Raw genomic sequence first — 22,907 nt, forward strand, 5'->3', positions numbered from 1 at the left:
ACAAAGCATGCTACACACACATACACAAAGCTTCAAAGTGAGTGAACACACAACAGAAAGCAACTCTCACACACGTATAAACAAACTATACGCCTCCGCCTTTTTACTTTTATGGGTTGCTGACAGCTTCTTACCTCTATGTCTGTTATGTCTTTAGCCTGAAAGAGTATGTACAGTACATAAGAGGTGCTGAAGAAAGAGCAGAATTAGTGGATTTACACCTTTTCATCTGTCACTTCAGTTTTTCCATTCATCTGTCTGTCCTCTCTCCCTGTGTTTACCTTTCAGTCTGTGTTTCCAGTGTTTAGCTGTGTTTCTCTTGTTCTGTAGATGTTGCAGGACGCGCAGGCATCTGAAGGTCAGGTGGTGGTTCTGGAGTGCCGGGTGAGAGGTAGTCTTCCTCTGAGGGTCCAGTGGTTTCGAGAGGGCCGGGAGATCCAGGACTCCCCTGACTTCCGCATCCTGCAAAAGAGTAAGAGGAACTTCTCAGGCAACCATTTAAAGGGACATTCAGTAGTTCTTTGCTATTGTTAGTATCGCTATTCTTTTTGTACTCTAAAAACCGATACCACAATGGCTATGTCGATTGAACTGACCATCAATCGACATAGATCAGAATGATCGCCTCTGTTTCTTATGTAAAAAAAATTGCAAATATTTGGTATATTACATAAAACATTGCGCATAAAGCACCGTTTCCATCCCATGTGTTCAAGAGAAAAAAAAGTGTCACTTCCTGGGAAACTGTGCAAAGTATTAATAATAAAAATGGACGTTTCTGGAAGCAACAGGGGAGGCCACTGTAGCCCCTTTTTTCGTACATAATAAATGACTTGTGCCTCAGAGCATGCAGATGAAGCGCAGTATTTTATGAGTCGTTGGTTCTTAAGAATGCACAGACAATAGTGAGTGATTCAAGCCATGTCTTTATTCCCAATGTTTCAACTTCTGCTATCAGGGAAGCGAAATTCCCCCTTATGTGTTCCAGGGAAGAAAGCAAGTCATCTGGGTTTTGGAACAAAACGAAATTTCTATTCGAGTAACTATTTCAACTATTTAACTGTGTTTGGTTTATTGATGTACTGATATGTAGTCATTTGTGTTGGTTTTTGTTTTTCTCTCTCAATTCCCATATCCCTCTTTCATCAGAGCCAAGATCTGCAGCAGAACCCGGTAAGTCTTTTAGATTTACTCCTGCTTCCACTTTCCCCTCTTTTCACTCCTTCATAAAACACTTTCCTTCAGATACATGTGTACATATCATATATATGGATTTATCAAGATGATGATTCTCTTAGCCTGTCAGAAAGCTCTATGTTTATGACATGACATCATTGCTATGCATGCAAAATGGCCTAAATATGGTGAGAAAATCTCTGAGTAACAGAACAAATAAACGAATGTATATCAGCACCTGGGGTTAAACCTTTAATGAGTCACATACTTTCTCTGTACATGAGTATGGCTCACCTTCTTGCTCTAAGAGTATTAACTCTCACCTCTATCTTTGGGTGTGTCTCAATCTGCTCACTAGTTTATAAGGACGTACACAGCCGGGGGTGGGTGGGGGGAGTCATTCATTTCTAGGCCTGTCTCATTTAAAACAGAATTTCTCAATAGAAATTCCCAGATTGCATAAAAATTTGCGAATATCAGCCACTCACTCCATACACTTATCAGAAATGTCGTAAAGTCATCAGAAAAGGGAAGTGAGCACATTTCATAATGGTTTTATTCATTTTAACAGCAAAAATGAATATAAACAAATGAATGATTTATGAGCCCTGTAACCTTAATGATGTTGTGGGTAATATGCTGATTTCACGCAGCCGCCATTTTGAAATCGAAAGTGAGGCTCCGGTGGGAAGAACCCCGGAAGTAAAGATAAACAACAATGCCTTCGACTACCAACCTGAACCTGCTGCCGCGATTTACACTATTGGATGTTAATATCCAATATAGGATATGTATATACCTATAGTTCATTCCTGCTTCTTTTTTTACTTTCTGAATTAGATATAAAAAAAATATTTTATTTATAAATGAATTTCACTGTATATAGTCTAAAGTATGAAAGAAATGTATGTACAGTTTTAGAATAACTCATTTTATACATTAAACACAACAATACGCCATCGCATTCACAACTCTCCTGTGATTAAAGGCGACACTTCCGGATTTCTTCCCACCGGAGCCTCGCTTTCGATTTCAGAATAACGGCTGCGTGAAATCAGCGTATTGAGTCATCAGTGTCCCAATGTGTAGGGGTCAAGGCCCTTGCTATTGCCCAAAGTAGTATTCACAATTTACTGAATCACCTCATAAGAAACAATGAAAAGGAATGAGACACACAGTCTGTGTCTGCGGCAGCAGACTTCTCTCTGCTATTGAATCACCTCTGTAACCATCAATTACCTGTCTAGATTCACCACACCTGTCTATCTAATTGTCTAATACCGGTCTACATCCCTTCCTCATTACAAGCAATATTTATGTGATTCCCATGTTTCTGGAGATAGCATTGTTTGACTGCAATAGATTGGGTTGTAAAACTGGCCAGTTGCAGGAGCTTGTGCATTGAATTATCGGACTGTTGTTAAATTCATTGTAATAATTTAAGTTTATGTGTGTGTCGCAATGTAATTAATTAAATCTATTTCTAATCTGATATTGCTTGTGATCTTGATGACTCTGTAATTGATGGCTTCTGTGATTGGTCTTGCAGAGGAAATCTGCACGTTGGTAATTGCAGAGGCGTTCCCTGAAGACGGAGGTTTATTCTGCTGCACTGCATCCAACCAATACGGCTCAGTTAACAGCACTGCACAACTCACTGTCACACCAGGTGCGTTTACACTGTATTTACAATGACTATATCTGAGATCAAAGTTCATGGCCATGTAAATATTTAAATATTTTAGTGAAACATTGTGGTAGAAGGAGGTTAAAATTTAAAGAAACATGTCCATGTGAAAAGAAAAACAGTGATCAAACAGTCATATATATAACAAATATCCATCTTATATACTGTTAATGTATACACTACCGGTCAAAAGTTTAGGGTTTGTAAGATTTTGTTATTGTTCTCATTATGTTCACCAAGGCTGCATATATTTAATCAATATAATAATAACAGTAATATTGGTAAATGTTATTGCAATTTTAAAAACTAATAATAATAATATATTATTGTGATGAATGAACAGAATTTTCTGTCTTCAGTGTCTCATGAACATTTAGAAATCATTATAATATGCTTATTTGGTGCTCGAGAAACATTTCTTATTATTATCAGTGTTAAAAACAGTTGTGCTGCTTAATATTTTTATGTAAACCATAATATTTTTTTTTAGGATTCTTTGATGAATATAAAGTTAAAAAGAACAGCATTAATTTAAAAAAGAAATTGTTTGCAACAGTCTAAGTTGCCACTTTTGATCAATTTAATGCATCCTTATATCCTTATATGTATATACGGTATATATATATATATATATATATATATATAGTTATATTTTTTAAGCATAAATTACAAATTTAAAAACACAATTTAGTGATGTTAACTCCATAAGAAAGAGTTTTGCACAAAATGAATGACTCTCTGTTTATTCCCTGTGTCAATTATTCCTTTGTTTGAGTGTATTAAATATGACATTGTTTGAAAGGAGGCTAAGGGATAAACCTCTGAAAACAAATACAATTAACCAAAGTAAACAGCCACTTAATAGTTTCAACATTACAGCAACCGCTCATTTTAAGCAGTAAATTTAAGTGATGTAACACAGGAGTTGTAATGACTTAATGCATTTACAAAGCAGTAACAAAAAATACCGGCTCCAAAAAGGCATAGCATCTCCATCAGTTATCTTTTGATGACATGTTATGGGGCCCAGTGTGGTACATCTTGAAAACATGTCAATTGCATGAGTTCAACCAGCCACGTCCCGTCTACATCACTCCAAGATCTGAGTGTGGGGTGAGGAGTGAGGATGTAGTATGTGCTGATAGCTGTGTGTGTCACATGGCAAAGGCAGAAGAGGGATGAATGTTTATACTATGTGATGGAGTGGGTGTACTCATATTTCCAGGAGTCCTCAAGTTTACTACAGAGCCATTTAAGTAAACCTGAGACAATCTAAGACAGATTTCATGTCTAATAAAGGATTACATTTTAGCTGTGGATTAACTGTTGATCCCTTATAGGTAGTTATCATAAGGTTGTTTTTTTTCTCCCACTGTAGGTGTGTTGGTGTTTTGCAATGAGGATTTAATCATTGTAAAAACTATTGTTCTACAGTGACAAAACCAGGAACTGATTTCCCTGGTTATTCAGAACTTTATTTCCTTCTTTATTCCACTGAAATGGATTGTGATGTGGGCCAACTGGATTTCAACACACTTCATAGGAAAATAAATATGTTCTCACCCTATAATGAGCTGTATGTCTTGTCATCTTGTATCTCTAGTTGCAGAAGAGTTTCCCAGCAACGGTGTATCTGGGGACGAAAGTGTGTTTGAGGACAACCAATCATTCCCGCCTCCACCTCCTCCACCCACTGAGATTAGTCTGTTGGAAGTCCCACCCAAAACCCCACCGAGTGCTGAGGCCTTCCAGATCAACGAGCTGGACATCTGGCCCAGCATCACTGCATTGCCTGTTCAGGTCTCCACAGATAAAGAGCCTCATGAAAGTCTACCCAACAGACCTCTACAAAATGGTCAGACCTTAAACAAGCCACCAGACGAGAATCTACCATCACCTTCAGCGGTTAAGGCTCCACCTCTCCCCACCAAACCCAAACCTAAACTGTGAGTATTGCAGCTGAATCTTGTGCATCACAGAATCTGATTTCACCAAGTACAACATCTTTGTGGATCCACATCTTTGTTGATTTTGGAACAATGTTTCAATCAACCAATCAGATTTGAGGGAAGAAGTTTACAGTTTATGTCAAGTTTAGGCTTAAAACCAGGGTTAGGTGATTCATTTCTCTCTGATTTTAGGGATAAGTTATGTTAAGTTAGGGATATGTTTAGGATGAAATTTTCAGACAGGAATGTTCCAGGATCAACAAAACATGGTGACCCACGCGTCTAACTCTGCAAAATCAAAAAGTTATTTGAGCTAATTTCTTCTCTTTAACTCCATTGTCTTGACAAGTTTTGGATTTTGAACTCAAGTTTATAAGTTTTCAAAAATAAACTTAATATAATCCATTGTCTTGTCTAATTGTTAGGTGAAACAAAGGTCATTTTTAAGTTGAGTTTACTCATGTTCAGTTGAGTTTACTCACGTTTTTAAGGTAGCAGGTGAACATTCGTTTCTAAGTTTAACCTTAAAAAGTTTACCAAAATTTACCAAAATTCTGACGACTCATCCTGCACTGATTTTCATCCTATTAAATGCACCCTAAAAGGAAAATGTCCCTCCCACTAATACCACCTACTCCTGCCTAATGAGGAAAAATAAAGTAGTACACTACTGTTCAAAAGTTTAGGGTCAGTGATTTTTCTTTTTTCTTTTTCAAATTAAAGTTATTTTAAATGGCAATATTACGTTACAATAATGTTTACTGCATTTTTGATCAAATAAGAGCATAAGACAACATTACGAAAAAATTGTTATATGACCATATGATTTTAGCTGTGTTGCCATTCCATTTACAAATTGACTCCTATAGAGTGTTTATCAGATGCACAGCGAGTCATCCAGATATTTTGTCATGAATACCGCAAATTTGGGTTCATTTGACGTGTTACCATTTATTTGACATGCAGGCTGCAGCTTATGGCATATTTTATAATATTTCTTATAAATCCTACCAACATCAAACCTTAAAAAATGATACTTTAAGTAAAACAAACAGATTCTGATTCTGATCAAAAGTGTTAACATTTACCAATGTTTCTGTGGTGATATACTACCCCAGCTGCCTACGTACTGTATGTCAGTAGGTGGTTTAATGGGAAAGCCCCACTTAGAGAACAAATGCATTCCGTCCCTTTATCACCATGTCAGAGGCCGGGCATTGCTGCGTGCCATAAATCACTGGGAGATGTGTGCGGTATGTGTTTGCATATGTGTTAGCAGTTGTGCTATGACTCCAGACAGATTTCAGAAGGATCTTTTGTATTAGATGTATCTCATACTGCACTCTCTTTTTATCATTTATCATGGGTTATAGTGAGCACTGATCTGACAGTGGATTTTGGTGTAATGTTCAATGCCTCAAGATAGTTGGCTGTAGATTACTCAGTACGTGCAATTTGACTCTCACTAGCACTGTTCCAGTTTTTAAAGACAACATCCCTAAATTTAGGGTCAAGATAAGGTTAAGTGCACTGCCCAAGGGCACAACATTAACATGCAGGGCAAGCCAGTACTTACATGCCTGAAAAGATTCCCAGTGACCTTCCAAGTTATACCGGTCCTAACTTATGTGCTATGTACAGTGACTAAAACCAAAAATGCAGAAAATAAACATTTGTGACAATCTTATTATTTACAATCTAGTTAGGAAAACTTGTTTCCCCCATTACAGCGTGCGCTAGTGTGTCCTGAACACAGCAGTGAACACAACACGAGCCTTGATGTCCAATTCCCGAACAGATGACTCAAAATAGATTCTTTTTAATGAATCAGTCTAAAAGATTCTGGAAACAGCCTCGAACATACTGCTGGGCTGCTTTTCCATTGTTTTTCTTTGTAAACATGTGCCAGATGACGTGTTTCACCATTCCCTATCCTGATCAAGCTTTTAAACGCTAAAACCCGTTCTGTTCAGAATCACCCAGTCAGTGAATCGTTCAGAGCTGCTGTTTACGACCTCACTGAATCACAAGTCTTTTTCCCCCTTTTTTTGTTATACGAAACGAACTTGGAGCAGTTAATGTGATGTACTTCAGATCTGTGGACTTGTTTATATGACAAATGTAATAAAGATAAATATTCACATGATAGCGATAATATATTCTAAAACTACATATTTTACAAAAACATCATTGTTTAACATGGTGAGATCCAGTTGTAATGATGTAAACTGTGAAGTGGATGACATGTTGCAAACATAAGCAACATAACATTTACCATATTATTTTAAAGTTTTAGTTCATAGCAAAGTAAAAGAGCATTGTTAAATGAGCTTTTATTCTGGCTATGATCAAAGGATGACATAAACGTGAACTGCAGCAACATAAAAGCAAAAGTGTCTCAGAGGGAGGGACTCTTTGTTGATTCTAGGCAGAGTCAGTCTTATATATAAATGTAGTTCAGCTCTGTAATCTTGTCTGGATTGTGTGTGGCATTGAAATATGTTTGTGTGTGTGAATGTGACTTTAGGCTCTTGTGGTCATACCTTTACATAGGACTACTTATTTGTTTGAAAAGATTTTAAGGGCTGTTTGTCTCTGTGGCTATTAGCTGATTTCCGTTTAATTTAGATGCCTTTTCTTCTTTACAACCATGTGTGTGTTTAGTGGGTGGATGTTGGGAAGAAAGAGAAAAAAAGTTAATTGTGTGCATTCTTGTTAGTGTATACACAGTAAATCATGTAAATGGCAAGCTTTGCATGGTGTACATGCTGTAGGGCAACATTTAGTCCTTGTGGTTTTATTCGTGACTTTTCTCCATACATCTCCCCATCCGTTCTGTGATTCCAGATCGAATGAGCAAGCAGACGACCTCTCAAATGAAAGGTAAAACAAAGAATAGGTTGATGCAACCTGAGTGTGAATAACGCTTATGTGCGTGGGTTTGACAGGCATGTGTTAGCTATGAAAGGAAAATTGTTTCTAGTTGTGGACGAGGTCCAAGCTGAGGTTTAAATGGCATGCCGTTTGGCAAAACCCTGTCTTTGCTTGAGCTTCTGCAAATTGTTGCCTTAAAAAGCTGCTTCCCCAAAAGATTTTCCACCGTAACGTCACAAATCAACCGCTAGAAACGACGCAACAGGGGAGCAGATAATGAGAACCTCCACCCCATCAAAAAAACACACACCATCCAACTGCTCTCTACCCAGCGCTAGTCACTTCACCATGTCATTTGGTTGTAAAAACAGGAATTTCATAATTGTATAATTACCCCGAGGTCATTTCTACATGCTGTGTGGCATGTTATCGTCTCTTAGCATCCTCCTGGTACAAACGGACCTGAACCTTGCCTTGTGACCCTCCAAACACGTTTACACATTCCAGCTGATTTCCTGTGGATATTCCCATACTTGCTGTTCACATTAGTGCTTTGAATAGAATGATGAAGTGGGGATTTAAGACCACGTTGTAGCTGCAGACATTTATCTTTTACAGGTCCCCTGTGATTTGAGTTCTCCTTTAGTTCAACTTTATTTCAGCGTTACAGTGATTTATCAATTACATCTGTGATTATGTTATTTGCAGAATTGCCGTAAAGCAATTAGAGGACAAGTGGAAAGTATGAGTTTGCAGCTCTGGTCATGTTCTTTGGGTAAACAAGTAAAAGGGTAAACTTCACCTGGTCTCATGTTTCATGTTTCAGCGATAGGACTTGGACATTTGCTGGCACAACAGCATTGCTTTAATATGAGGCATGTTATATAAAATGAAATATAAAATCAGTATGATGCTGCCTACTAAAAAGTTTTGTTTTGAAGCAGTTGTTTGTTTGCTTGCAAATATGTTGTTCTTTTCTCGAAATTTTCCCCCTTCATATCTCTAGTCCATCTTGAATGGTTTACCCAAAACAACTAAATTTTTTTAAACATATTCCGGCTACTCTTTTCCATATCATGAAATGAATCAGGACTGGGGTTGTCAAGCTACAAAATTATAAAAGTGAATCATAAAAGTGGTCTAGAAGATGATTCATGGACTATATTACGAGTCTTCATGGACTATATTCGAGTTATTCACTGAAAGTTATGAGAGTTCATGAGAGAAGTAACTATGTTTGATTTATTGAACAAATCATTCTTTTGAGTCAGATTCTTTTCAAATGAATCAGTTGATTCAGTTCACAAAACTTTGAATGATTCTTTTACAAATCAGACCAATACAGTTGAGTTCAGCTCAATGATTAAAGAAAATCAGTGAATAATGACTTAAATTTCAGTCCGTTATTATTGTTTGACTTTAAAAGCACACAAACCACTTTTATGATTTTTATGGTGCTTCTGCAACATTTTTGAAGTGTGAATGTCCCAGGCCACATTCATTGCAAATGCATGGAAATAAATGATTTTGTGTTACACGGAAGAAATAAAGTCATGCATGTGAGTAGTATATGATGACAGAAGTTTCATTTTTGCGTGAAGTATCCTTTTATTTTATTTGATAATATATCTTACTAATTTTTTTGTAACTTTCACCCAAATGTAAGAGTTTTAAGACATTCAGTGCTAATTTAATTAAAAGACTCACATAGAGACACTGTCTCAGCTGATAATTATACAAATGATTTAAACATATTTATGTTGGTGGGGCATTACATGTGCTTCTTCATTGTTTCTAACCAAGTGTTGAGTGAACATCCTTTAACGTTTAACACCTTTGCACTATGCACTTTGATTAACATGTTCAAATCTCTTCACACTTGATCCCTTTATCGCTTTCCCTGCCACTGACGCTACACCCTGCGGGGATACACGCCATACAGGAAACCACACAGTGTGTTTTGGCTTTGATGGCATAGACAGGGCCCAATGTCCTTCAGCACAGGAAGGGACAGAGAGATAGACCCAAAAAGAGGAAGGTGTGAACGAACAGGGTGTGTGGTGGGTGTTCACCTGCAGCTGACCAAGAGGAAAGGCTTTGTGGGTCCCTTTTGAGGCAAATATGGCATATAAAATTAAGCTTATAATGAAGGCATATTACTCAAATTGTTACATTTATCTGAGCAACTAAATCCCGGTTACAGCCAAAGTTTTATTTTCAGAGGAGTGTAAGAAAAAATGATGTGGACGTCGAAGATCTCAAAAATGACGTTTATTACAGCATAGCAGTGGCAAGGTACACAAAGCACCTTGGGTTCACCGGCGTCAGAATGAACCCAGAACATCCAAATCTTAAACCTTTTATCCTGTTCTTAATGTAAATTAAATTGCTCTTGTTGCAACAGCTGGTTGTGACATCCCATTGTCTGAGAAAGTTCTCTGTGTCCCACACCCAGTCCCATTCTACAGTTGACTACCATTTGTTCAGGATGTGATCAACCCAAATGGTGAAGAAACAATATAACTTGCCTTTCTTTCATCTCTATGATAATTAAGCCATTTTGGGGATGAACTCATTCTAAAATATATTTCGGAGTGGAATCTGGGTCGAGGCAGACTACAATTTCTTACAGGAGCATCTGTGTAAGAAGAGAGATGGTTGTGTGCACCTCTGATTTACGATCTTGTTGGGCTGAAATCACAGGGGTTTTATGGGAACTTGCTTCACAGTGTGTAAAGTCCATACCACACTGAAATGATAACACCTGGAGCTTGTAAAGAAACACAGAGACAGAAAGTGAGAAGACTGCCTGCATTATTCTCTAGGGTTTACTTGCTGTCGCATATGTCCATTTTCTGTATGTATTTGTGTGAGTATGATGAATTAAAGATACGCAGCAGGTGGTATCTGATATCAGCTGTACAGGTTGATGAATGTGTGTGCTAAGATAGTGAGACATTTCACAAAAGCCCCTTTGAATTACAGCTGGATTATACTAGATTTGTGCTGTAGGTTTGTGTGAGAGCCTTCTGAAAACCTTGTGTTTGAAGCATCTTTTTTCACTGGATCAAATTTACTTTAATTCTTCATGAGAACACGGGGTGTGTTTTTGTAAATGTACTGTCTGTTTGGCTTTGGATCTTTTCTTGGCATCAGCATAGAGTGGTTATGTGATACCACCACTTCACCAATATCTGAAGATGTTTGAGAAGTAAGCGAGCACTGAAAGTGTTCTGATACCAGTTGGTGAAGACTGTATACCACTAGGCGAGATGAGACATGACTGAAGAAAAAAAAGTTGATTGGTGTTGCAAGGGGACTCTGGTTTAAATGCATTACCGTTAAAAGGTTTGGGGTCAGTCAGAATTTTTAAATAAATTGTTATTTTTCATTTTTCTTTTAGTAATAAATAATTTTTTTCGGAAAGGACACATTAAATTGATCAAAAGGTAAACTAAAAACTTTTACATATTCAATTTCAAATAAATGCTGTTCTTTTGAACTTTCTATTTATTAAAGAGTCCTGATTTTTTTTTTTAATCACGGTTTCCACAAAACTATTAAGCAGCACAAATTTCTCATCATTGATAATAATAAGAAATGTTTCTTGAGCACCAAATCAGCATATTAGGATGATTTCTGAAAGATCATGTGACACTGAAGACTGGAGTAATGATGCTGAATTTAAAGTTGCATTTAATATTCACTTAGCAAAATAAAAGGGGAAATCAGGATGATGCTTTTGTTCTACGCAATTACTGTAAATAACTCTTATGCACCAAATATTGATACCCTGCCGTCAGAGAATTTTCAAGATATTATTCTTTTGTCATATTATTGTCTGTGACAGTGAATCCGTACTTTTCTGTATCAGTCTTTTAGTGACGTATGACAGGTGTGTGTACAGAGGTGAATACAGCTGCATCTTTTACATTTTTCCATGAAGTAAAAGGTGTTGTATCCCGTCAGAGCCACACCAGAGACAGAGAGTCAGACAATAATCCTTCACTTCCTGAGCCAAAAGGACCAGAGTGGTGTATAAATGCACCATTGGCTCAGGGGTGAGGGTTGGATCATGACCTGAGGAGCCAGGAATCCTCACTGATTTGATTCATCATGTGTCGCTGAGACAGACAGACACAGAATGTCTCCTACAAAGTCTCTTTGAAGTAAATGATGCAATAATTTACCTCCTTACTCATTATGTGTTTATATTTAAACGATTACTCAACGTAACATTCAGGATTTTTGTTTATTTTGGATTAGTGGATCGCCATGGTGGCAAAAGTAAATGAGAAAAAGAGAGACAGAGATAAAAGAGCGAGACAGAAAGGATAACAGATGAGAAAGGAAGTCTTTAATCCTCGCTGAAGTGCTGTGTATTGCTATCTTCGTGCCGACTGCATTGCTGCCATACCGCACCGGCTGCCACAAACCGACATGAGCCACTGTGGGGTTGTTGTCATGGACACTCGAGACAACTGCAGCAAACTGAGGGTCGGACTCAAACAATCTGGTCACATTTCATTGAGCTCTCTTATTCTTGACCACAACCACACTAGCTTTCTCTCAAACTCATGGGGTTTTTAGTTTCAGATGTTTTGCTTGAGTTTACAGTGCTGATGTGGTTATTGTGGTAGTGTGTCAGTTATATTTCTGACCAATTTAGTTCCAATGAAGGAGGTTTTAATATTCATATCCCATATCTGTATTTCTTCTCCCCATTGCAGTCAGGTTCTCTGGGCTGCGTTTCTCAAAACTAAGTTGATCGTAGAAACTATTGGTCCCAATGGTTCTACGATCTAGCTTACGATGCTTTTGAGAAACGAAGCCCGGGTCAGTTTTGTGTTAGTTCAAATAGTCAAGTCAAGTCAAGTTTATTTGTATAGCGCTTTTCACAATACAGATTGTATCAAAGCAGCTTCACAGTATTAAATTAAAATAATACAACAAAGTTTGTTTCAAGAGGAATTTATTGATTGATAAAATTAAATTAAATATCCCCAAAATATCCCCAACTTAGCAAGCCAAAGGCAACAGTGGCAAGGAACCGAAAAACTCCATCAAGTGACCTAATGGAGTCCTAAAACTCCATCAGGTGACCTAATGGAGAAAAAAAACCCAGGCTCAGTCGGGGGCCAGTTCTCCTCTGGCATTTATGAGCTAGAGGCCGGATTGTAGTTTGAACTGTAGGATTATATGAATGCCTGGCTGAAGAGAAGCGACTTTAATCTAGTTTTAAACTGGGAGAGCGAGTCTGAGCAACGAACAGTATCAGGAAGACTATTCCAGAGTTTTGGAGCCAAATGTGAAAATGCTCTCCCTCCTTTGGTGGTTCTGGATATCCTAGGTATGACCAAAAGCTTTGAATTTAGTGATCTTAAAGAACGCGATGGATTATAGGGTGATAGAAGATCCGTTAAATAGACTGGAGCTAAGCCGTTTAGGGCTTTATAAGTCAGTAGCAATACCTTGTAATTAATACGGAGCTTTATAGGTAACCAATGCAGTGATGATAAAATCGGTGTTATATGATCATATTTTCTTGATCTCGTAAGAACTCTAGCGGCGGCATATTGGACTAACTGTAGCTTGTTTATTGAGGATGCAGGACAACCAGCTAATAAAGCATTACAGTAATCCAGTCTCGAGGTCATGAATGCATGAACTAACTTTTCTGCATCAGAAACTGATAGCATATTACGTAGCTTAGCAATGTTTCTAAGGTGGAAAAAGGCTGTTTTTGTAACATATGAAATATGATTTTCAAAAGACAGGTTGCAATCAAGTATAACACCCAGGTCTTTTACTGTAGAGGATAAAGTAACAGGACATCCTATGATGTTAAAGTTGTATTGTGCGAGGTTTTGTGGGCGGTTTTTTGAACCGATAAGTATTACCTCTGTCTTGTCTGGATTTAATAAAAGAAAATTACGCGCCATCCAATCTTTTATATCTTTAACACACTCTGTCAATTTGGAAAATTTTGCGTTTTCATCCGGCCGTGATGAAATATATATTTAAGTGTCATCAGCATAACAATGGAAACTAATTCCATGTTTCCTTATAATATTTCCAAGTGGCATCATATATATTGAGAATAACAGAGGGCCTAACACAGATCCCTGCGGCACTCCATAGTTTACTGGAGTTATGATCGATTTTTCTCCATTTAAATAGACAAAATGGTAGCGGTCAGATAGGTATGATTTGAACCAGCTTAATGCTTGTCCTTGAACACCAGTATAATTTTGTAGTCGATCTAAGAGTAATGTGTGATCTATAGTATCGAACGCAGCACTAAGATCAAGTAAAACTAGTATTGAGATACAGCCTTGGTCAGAAGCTAAAAGTAAATCATTTGTGATTTTAACGAGCGCAGTTTCAGTGCTATGATGCGGTCTGAATCCAGACTGAAACTTTTCATAGATATCATTTTGTTGCAAGAAAAGTCATGGTAGTGAAGACAGATAAAGCTTTAGCACTGAGGTCACGGTGTACGGGTGTAGCGTTTAAACCATGCCGTTATGCCCAGCATTATGGTTAAATCCGTGGAGCGCTGGTCAGCCAGTTGCATTTCTGGCGTGTGACTCAGCGTTGTTTCTCAAAGCTGGTTTGTTTATGAGGTGTTGCTCGTAAAGACCCAAATGGTGTATTAACAATCATTTTCTTGCACAGGCGTTGCGTGTGGTTTAGAAGCACATCCAAAAGAAAACAAGCATATAGAGACGCTTTCTACAGGAAAATTCAGTTTAATGGTTTATTGCGCACAGTTTTGTTGAGTGACACAGCTCACCAAACATTTTCCTATCATTCTTGCACCTCTGCTGATAAATAGCGCAAATAGGTTTTTCTTGGACTTGCGAGCCTCATTTTTAGAAATGAACCCAGAGTTTCCACTGTGGACTGTGACTTTTTATTTTGTGTTTATTTATATACAATACAACTGCGGCTCATAAAAATACTGTAGACAATTGCTAATTGGCAAGGTAGCTAATTAGTAAGTAGCCTGAAAGTACTCTTCTGTTCAAGCGCTTGGGGTCGGTAAGATTGTTTTTGAAAAAAGTGATGATTACCAAGGCTGCATTTACTGAATCAAAAATACTGTAAAAATAGGAATATTATGAAATGTTATTTCAATTTAAAATCAATTTTTGAAATTAGCGTCATTACTCCAGTCTTCGGTGTCGCATGATCCTTCAGAAATCATTCTAATATGCTGATTTGGTGCTCAAGAAACATGCCTTATGTATGCTTTAATATTGTTTGGAAACAATGACACCTATTTTAGGATTCTTTGATGAATAGAAAATTAAATTGTCTCTACTGTCACTTTTGATAAATTTAATGCATCCTTGCTGAAAAGCCTGAAAGTAATATTGCTGATGCTTAAATGCGGTTATGATATAAAATGCACATTTTAATAACCACTGACAAAAAGAGACTTATCACAGATCAAAAACATTTGCTTTGCTTTTGACAAATTCCGCCAGTTTACTTTAGAATGATTAAGCAGCACAGTGTGGCCAAGAAGGCCAGAGGGAAGGCGAACACTGTTGACTGTGCAGTCCTTATAAGGAGATGAGGGGGATGCGGGATTGGCTGAGGGGTTCAGAGACTCAGCACTGCATTGGCTAACGGTGTTGAAGTGACCCGCTGGGAATAGAGCAGCTTTCCAAATATGGAAGAGAGAGTCCAGAGCAGGCCATCTCAATAAAAAAATAAAAAAATCTGTTACTAAGAGAGACACAAAAGTGCTTTAGAAGATAAACTAGTTGAAGTCATTTAGAAGTGTAATGTTTACATTTATAGACAAAAATATCTAATTCTTGATGAATAGTTTGATATAAAACTAAATTTTTAAAGTGATAGTAATTTAAATCTGTACTCACCCTCATGACATTCAAAAATTGAATGACTTACTTTCTTCTACAGAACACAAAAGAAAAAAAACATTTTGAAAAATGTGTCTGTTTTTGTCCATACAATGTAAGTCAATGGGGTCCAAAACCACATTAGACCCTAATGACTTTAAGTGTATAGATAGTAATATCTTCTTTTGTGTTTTTTAGATAAACTATTCCTTGAATGTGTGTGTGAGAGTGGTTCAGTGTGTTGACAAGATGGAAAGTTAGATCCTTATGACCTGATGGCCTGTTGAAGAGCTTAAAAGTATTTGTCTGGACAGAGATGTTTGGCATATGAGACATATAATAGTGAGTGTTTCTCTCTCACAAACACTATCTATGACACATTCTCACAGTCTCAAGCATTCTGGGAATTACATTGTTTGCAAATGGGGTTACTTAGGATTATTTTGGGCTGCTTGAATGTTATGAGAGTGACATGAATTTTTCATTTTTGAGTAAACTATCCCTTAAAGAATTTTAATACTTTTTGGTAAATCTGTTCCTCTATATTTATGTAATTGTGAACGTTCATCAGTGCGTCATGAAATGTGTCAGTTCCGAATATATATATATATATATTACGGTTTTAGTGTAAAAAGATGGATATACATGATTACTTAAAAAAAATATTTATAAAAAAAAATAGCTTAATGGCTAGTGATTGACACCAGCAGATATCTACTAGCTCTTTACTGGATGTTATGAGTCACTCCTGAGGATTAGCATGAGCGTTGAAGGGGCGACTCATCTGCTCCCCTGACACAAGCACACAAGTGAGCCAAGAGAGGGACATAGAATAATACAGAGCACTTCTGAAAATAGACATTACACACCCTCATATAAATGATAACGGCACCCATACTCCCATTAGTCTAAAATAAGTCACAATGCATTCACACACACTCAAATAACACGGCAGAACAAAATTGTCAAGAACAGAAAGTGAATTGGGAGGATAAATAGGCTGGAAAATGTGCCAGAACACTTTATCTACTGCAGATGTAGAAATGATCCAAGAATCTAGTAATCTGTCTCTACACATCGCAAGATATACAGATTAGTAAACAACCTCAGATTAAAACAATCTCTTGAAATTCAAACAAAGAGACTGACCGATGGAAAAAAATAAGCCTAGCAGATAATCAAAGATACCCCCCCCCCCCCCCCCCCCCAAAATTTAATTATAATGTTTAGACAGTGTTTTCTTTCTTTTTTTTTTTTTGTCTGCTCATTGAGTGCGTGTTCAGTTTACATGGTTTAGAGGATGTTTTTAAAACAAACTCATATCATTTCCAAGAGCGAGATGTTATCTGAGTTGAAGGTTTAAACAGTGGAGGAGTAACACAAGGCAAGCGCATGTATTAGGAGTGATGTAAGTGGCTTAAATTTCTCTTTGGATGTTTTATATGAAACATTCTGATTTATTTTATTATCTTCTACATTGTGACAAAGAATAGTTTCTGGTTAGTTTTTTAGGGTTGGTTTTCTAAATAGATTAGAAATGAGCTTTAGTACATGACCACCCCCTCCTGAAGTGACAGTAGAAGTTTTTGTAAAAAATATAAATATTTATAAAAAATATTTACAGGACGTAAAACAACTTTTAGGTGAAAAAATTAAATGTCTTAGTTTATGATTTGATTTGCAGTCTTGTTATTGAATGTTAAATGACAGAAAAGCACTATTTTAAATAACATCCGCAATCCGAACATTCTCAAAGTTTTGTAAAGTAATTTTTACATTTGTTTCCAATTTTATTTGTTTTATTTTCCATAATATTTACCACTTGTTTGCATTTTTTGACTAGCGTGTCTCATTGAATATTTAAATGATTGTGGTGATCAGAGATGGTAAAATAATAATTTTTCAGCAAAACAATCATCACACCACAGCTTACTTTACGTATAAGTTAGATGTTTAAACATTTAAAAAAAGTACATCAAACTTAAAAAAAAGTGTTATAACACTCCTTTTTCATTTACCTGAGCTGTCAAATGTTAAAGAAGTGTTAAACATGCCCTAGCTTAAATAATAAATTATATATATATAAATATGAATTAGCCTACGGTATTATATTTAAATAAAGTTGAGCATGGGGACTTTTATTGTGGAAGTTAAGTTGCAGGACTCTTCTTATGTCAGACAAGCACAGACTGCAGTTAGTGAGTCAGAGCAGACCTCGAGAGGCAGACGACGCGTCACTCAGCGCGTGTCTGCGCGTCTTAATATAAAGACGAGAGCAGCTGACTGAGAGCCGCAGTCCTCATACACACTCACACACACATACACACCTGTAAGGAATTACCTACATGCAACGGGAATAACTTTACCCAGGTGAAAAAACAAGGTACAAACTATTTCTTTTTTTCTTATGAGTAACTTGTATGGATGAATGAGGCGTTTTAAAACCAACTTAATTCTGTCCATTGATATGTGAGATAACCTGTTGATACGTAACAATTTAACACTTTGTTTACTTAGGAGTTTTTGTCTTTTGTTGCTTTTTTTTATTTTGTAATTTTGTTTTTATTTTGTTTTTTATGTAGGATTTTTGTATTTTTTGTTTAACATGCAACATATTTCCATTGGGATGATTCAATGCTCACAACTACAGATAAGAATAAACAGAGAACACATTCAATCCACTGATGTGATGTGGATACATGTGAGGATTAAAAAGGAGATGATATATCTGAGAGTGAAGTGGGATACTTGAAGACAAAAGGATGAATTAGAGCTCCAGAAAAGAATAGAATAAATTAAAAGAGGTACAGAAAACAATTCCGAAATTTTCTGCTCAGTAAAAATAATGTTAGTCACTAGTTTTGCACAGGGCTTTGGCAAGAAAGTAGTTTATTCAAACTCAAAACCTCCAGAATATCTGGAAAAGATGTTATGTTGGTGGCTTTGTCTTTTTCTCTTGTGTTCCAAGTTTGAACAGTTGAATGTTTAGCACTTTAATGTGTGTATGGGTTGGCACTTCGCTCATGGCAGCAGTACTGGAGCAGTGGTTTGCTTGGTGGAGTCTTGGTTCATAAAGGCCGTTGTACTAACCGTTTTATTGCCAGCAGAGAATAGTTTGGACTCCAATTTCTCTTTGTCGCTCAGTTTGCCTTGTTTAGGGTTTATTTCTCTTCTGCTCATACCCCTCCCGTGTCTCTCTCTCTCTCACTTACTTTCCCTTACCCTGCTGGTAATCCCATTTGATGGTGATGGGTGATGTCTTTTCAGCCAATCTGGAGAGGAATGTCTTCAGCTCACATTCCTTCAATCCAGGCATATACCCACTTTGTAAGAAGGAGAGAGAGAGAGAGAGAGAGAGAGAGAGAGAGAGAGAGAGAGAGGGATGCAATGAGACATTCTATGTGAAAAGAAAACAGTCTGGTTCTGTTTTATGTGCTGTGCATGCAATTAGAGGCAAACAGATGGGGGAGGGGTCTGAGAGAGAGATGGTGAAAGCAAACGGGAATAATGGACTGTCCAGGTCAAGACTTTTTGACTAGATAAATAGAGTGGAAGAGAACGAAACAACAGTGAATGGGTCTGAAAATGAAGTGCTTTAACTTTTCCTGCAACTGCTGTGACCAAAGGTTTCATTCATGCTTTTCAAACAGTAGTCATTCATTTGGCTAAATGGCAAAAAACTAAACTAAACAGGAATTTCTGCCACTCCAAGACTTTCAGGATGCACAATATTTTGCTTCCGTTTTTATTATTGGTAAAGTTCTTTCTTTCTTTCTTTTCTGTCTTTCTGTCTTTCTTTCTTTCTGTCTGTCTGTCTGTCTGTCTGTCTTTCTATATGTGTATGTATATGCATACATTTAACTGCTGTTCAAAAGTTTAGGGTAAGTACATGAGCATTGTGTTGCATCAACAGCAAAGAGAAGAACCCATTATAGTCACTGACACCATCGATACTGGATACAGTATACAGATACCCGTACAGTTTCTGACATGCTCAATGCACTTGAGTCTGCTGACTACATGAAATATGGAAGATTAAAGATTGTTCACTTTGTCCTGTTTAAAAAGTTTGTTTGTGACTGTACCTAGAGAGTAGAGACCTCCGAAAGATATTGCAAACACTAATTAACATTATAAGTGAACCTCAAGGGATATAAAAAAATTAAATAAAAAAAGTCACAACCCCTATTTAAAGAAATGCATTAAACTGATCAATAGTGACAGTAAGGACATTTTTATAATGTTACAAAATAATTATTTTTCAAATTAATGCTGTTCTTTTATACTTTCTATTCATCAAAGAATCCTGGAAAAAGATGTATCATGGTTTACACAAAAACAGTAAGCACAACTGTTTTAAACATTGATAAGAAATGTTTATTGAGCAGCAAATCAGAATGATTTCTGAAGGATCATGTGACAAGAATGATGCTGAAAACTCAACTTTGCCATCACAGGAATAAATCACACTTTAAATTATTTAAGAATAGACAGGTTATTTTAAATTGTAATAATATTTGACAGTACTGTTTTACTGAATTTTTGCATCTTTGAACGGTTGTGTATTTTACCTTGCCGTCATCTTACACTCACTTAAAGTTAATCTTGAAAGATACAATAATGTATAGCACTGTTAAAAGTAATCTTTGTTGTGATGCCTAAATTTCCTTTTAGCATTTTAAATTTCTTCTTTTAGTCGTTAAATTAGTAACCTTGCAAACTCTGCCAAATCCAGAGATTATTTCCTCAAAAGTGTTCATCATTGTATCAACCCAATACTTTGTAAACATGACTTTGTTTTCAGGGAGACTACAAAACCTGATTGCATAAAGTCAGCCAATCAGATTAGAGCTTGCCAGTTTGAAAGTGCTTTCCAGTTTTGTACTTCCCAGGTCAACGAATAGACCATAGGTGGACAGAACGGATGGAGAGCAGACAGACCAAAGGAGAGAGAGAAAGTCTGAGACTTAGAGAATGCAAGATGGTGAAATTAGAGAAAAGAGAGAAGAGAAAAAAGAAAGCATGAAAGTGAGAGTGTGGGAGCTGGAGAAGAGAAAGAGCCTTTTTTATTTTGGCCTGACGTCTTTATGGAAAGTTGGACATTTCCTCTAGGAGTCTGGTAGGGAGTGCAGTGCATGTAGAGCCGGTTGGCTTGGGTGGGAGCCGCATTGTGAGATCAGATCTGGGTCAAACTGCTCCTAAAGCTGGAACACACTCTACTAATACCAATGTAATCTGAGAAAGGGCTTGAAAACTTGCACTTCTAGACCTTTTGTGCGTGTGTGCGTATGTGGCCCTCTTATGTACTCAGTTGACCTCTTGAAAAGCTGCGAGCCAAAATTACTGTTGGACATTTCTGGAAGTTTTGTTCACAGTAACGTGGCAAGAATCCAAAAGATTTTCTGCACATTAGTGGTGAGAGAATGAGTGTCCGGTTTGGTTGTGTGAGTGACAGCACTGCTATTACGCTCAGATATAATGGAAGGATCAGATGCAGTCTTCTACTCTGTCTGTGCTCTGTTTAATGAATTGACTGTTTCGAAGAGTGTGTATGTGTGTGAGTGTGTATGAGCATCTACAGGGAATGAGAGAGAAGCTAGTCCGATACCGCAACATGATATACTTTTTCTTCCTGACACATGAGTCTTGTTGCAATTTAAGAAATTTAAACTCTGGAGCATTGTAGGACTGGTTATTGCAGTTAAAAAGAACGAGATCTGTTGCTGTTTCAATGGTTAGTATGACTGTTTATAGGGTGTATTTGGATCATAGTGAAGTGGAACTATAAAAGAAAGCTGAAGTCAGTGTACATGAGCTGACAGGGTTTGGGTGTGGTTATAATTCAGATGTTAATGTGCATAAAAGTGCATTGAAAGATTGAGAGGTTGAAATAGCGAGTGGGTATAATGCATTAATAGTGGGTATAATGCATTGAAAGATAACATATAAATAAGCAACAAACTTTTATAGCACAAAACTATCGTAGTCAACTGTTGTATCAGAGATTTTAAAGCGGATCCATTCAGAGATGCAACCTTTCAAAGAGGTTTAGCCTAATTGTTGAGCCAGGAACACCATGCAAACACAAGCCCGAATGCTTTAGCCAACGCATTGTTAGTAAATTGTCCTGTTGAACATGCTTAACATGCGTTAACAAACCAGAGAACAACAGGACTCAGCACGGCATGCAGTGTTATTTGTGCTGCTTAATATTTTTGTGGAAATCATATGGTTTTTTTCAGGATTGTTTGATTAGAACATTGAATAGAATGTTCAAAAGAACCGCATTTGTTTGAAGTACAAATCTTTTTTTTATATTAAAATTGTACTTACTGTCACTTTAGTTCAATTTAGTGCAGTCTCTAGAATTAAAGTATTCATTTCTAAAAAATAAATAAAAATACTTGCAGACCCCAAACTTTTGAACAGCAGTGTAGTTATTTATTAACATATTGACATTCTAATTTATACTGTTCCACAAATAAAAATTATTTTTCTTGTTGATTACACAATTTCTATTTCGCTCAGATAAAACAATGGATTGTTGTTTCAGTCTGTTTTTCAGACATTCATCCATCGGTCCAGCACTCCAGCTGTCTTCCAGGCTGCCAGCTTGCTAAATTACTGTGTAGAGACAGCTTATGAATCATTTATTTCTCTAGACACTGACATGGAATCAATCATATTTCAGCATTGAATCAGTTAGTTAACAAGGACTAATCATTAGGTAGAGGATTGTCCAGGGGCATGATGATGACATGATGATGGGTGTGGTTATAGCTAAATCCAGGTGTGCTGCTCTGCATCGTGTAGAGAGTGTGTGTGTGTGTGTGTGTGTGTGTGTGTGTGTGTGTCCACATGTTTTTCTTGTTTGTTTCAGTATCTTCCCACATGTTCCTTGGTCTCAGTTTGTGTACACTATTGGATAAACACATTTTAGCTCTAGCACATTGTCATCCTCAGCAAAGAAGGTTTTGTTACCACAGTAGTGTTTGTTATCTGTTTTAGGATACACTTGGCAGGACAGTCCTCTTTCATAGCCTAATAGAATTTTTATGCAATAATACAACATGTATGAACATTTTAGAGATAATAAGCTTGTTTTTTCTCATTATTAGTCCTTTTCTCATTGCATGTCTTTGCGCACAGACACACTCGCACCGATATGCAGGACGTGCTCTGTAAACACTGTCCTCTAATTGGCAAATATTTAAACTCAACAACTTCCTGTACTCTTGAAGCTTCTTCCTGTGATAGCAGCTGGTTAAAAACAGTTGAAACTCCTCTCCTGCACACAGACAAAACATAGATGCTTTAACTGACTGCATGAGATGCACTTTTAGAAAT

The 22,907-nt window shown here is 37.0% G+C and overlaps 1 protein-coding gene and 1 long non-coding RNA gene across 7 annotated transcripts in view; both read left to right on the forward strand.

Moving 5' to 3' along the window:
* The window catches only part of palld (palladin, cytoskeletal associated protein), a 92,613-nt gene that overhangs the window by 41,232 nt on the left and 28,474 nt on the right, over positions 1-22,907 (forward strand). For 4 of the 6 annotated variants that reach the window (XM_082147540.1, XM_082147542.1, XM_082147541.1 and 1 more), the window contains 4 exons: positions 331-472; positions 1,150-1,173; positions 2,726-2,845; positions 4,467-4,809. In XM_082147540.1, the coding sequence (XP_082003666.1) occupies positions 331-472; positions 1,150-1,173; positions 2,726-2,845; positions 4,467-4,809 (629 nt within the window). Of the gene's footprint in view, positions 1-330; positions 473-1,149; positions 1,174-2,725; positions 2,846-4,466; positions 4,810-7,659; positions 7,696-17,548; positions 17,944-22,907 lie in introns of those variants that run through there. The other 2 variants (XM_082147545.1, XM_082147544.1) reach the window with 2 other exon arrangements.
* Positions 8,677-16,762, forward strand: LOC309482264. The gene is made up of 2 exons (XR_014200271.1): positions 8,677-12,556; positions 14,148-16,762. It is a non-coding gene; the product is annotated as an uncharacterized lncRNA (long non-coding RNA).

Source organism: Leuciscus leuciscus (assembly GCF_965113295.1).
Source record: "Leuciscus leuciscus genome assembly, chromosome: 19".
NCBI classification, from domain to species: Eukaryota; Metazoa; Chordata; class Actinopteri; order Cypriniformes; family Leuciscidae; genus Leuciscus; species Leuciscus leuciscus.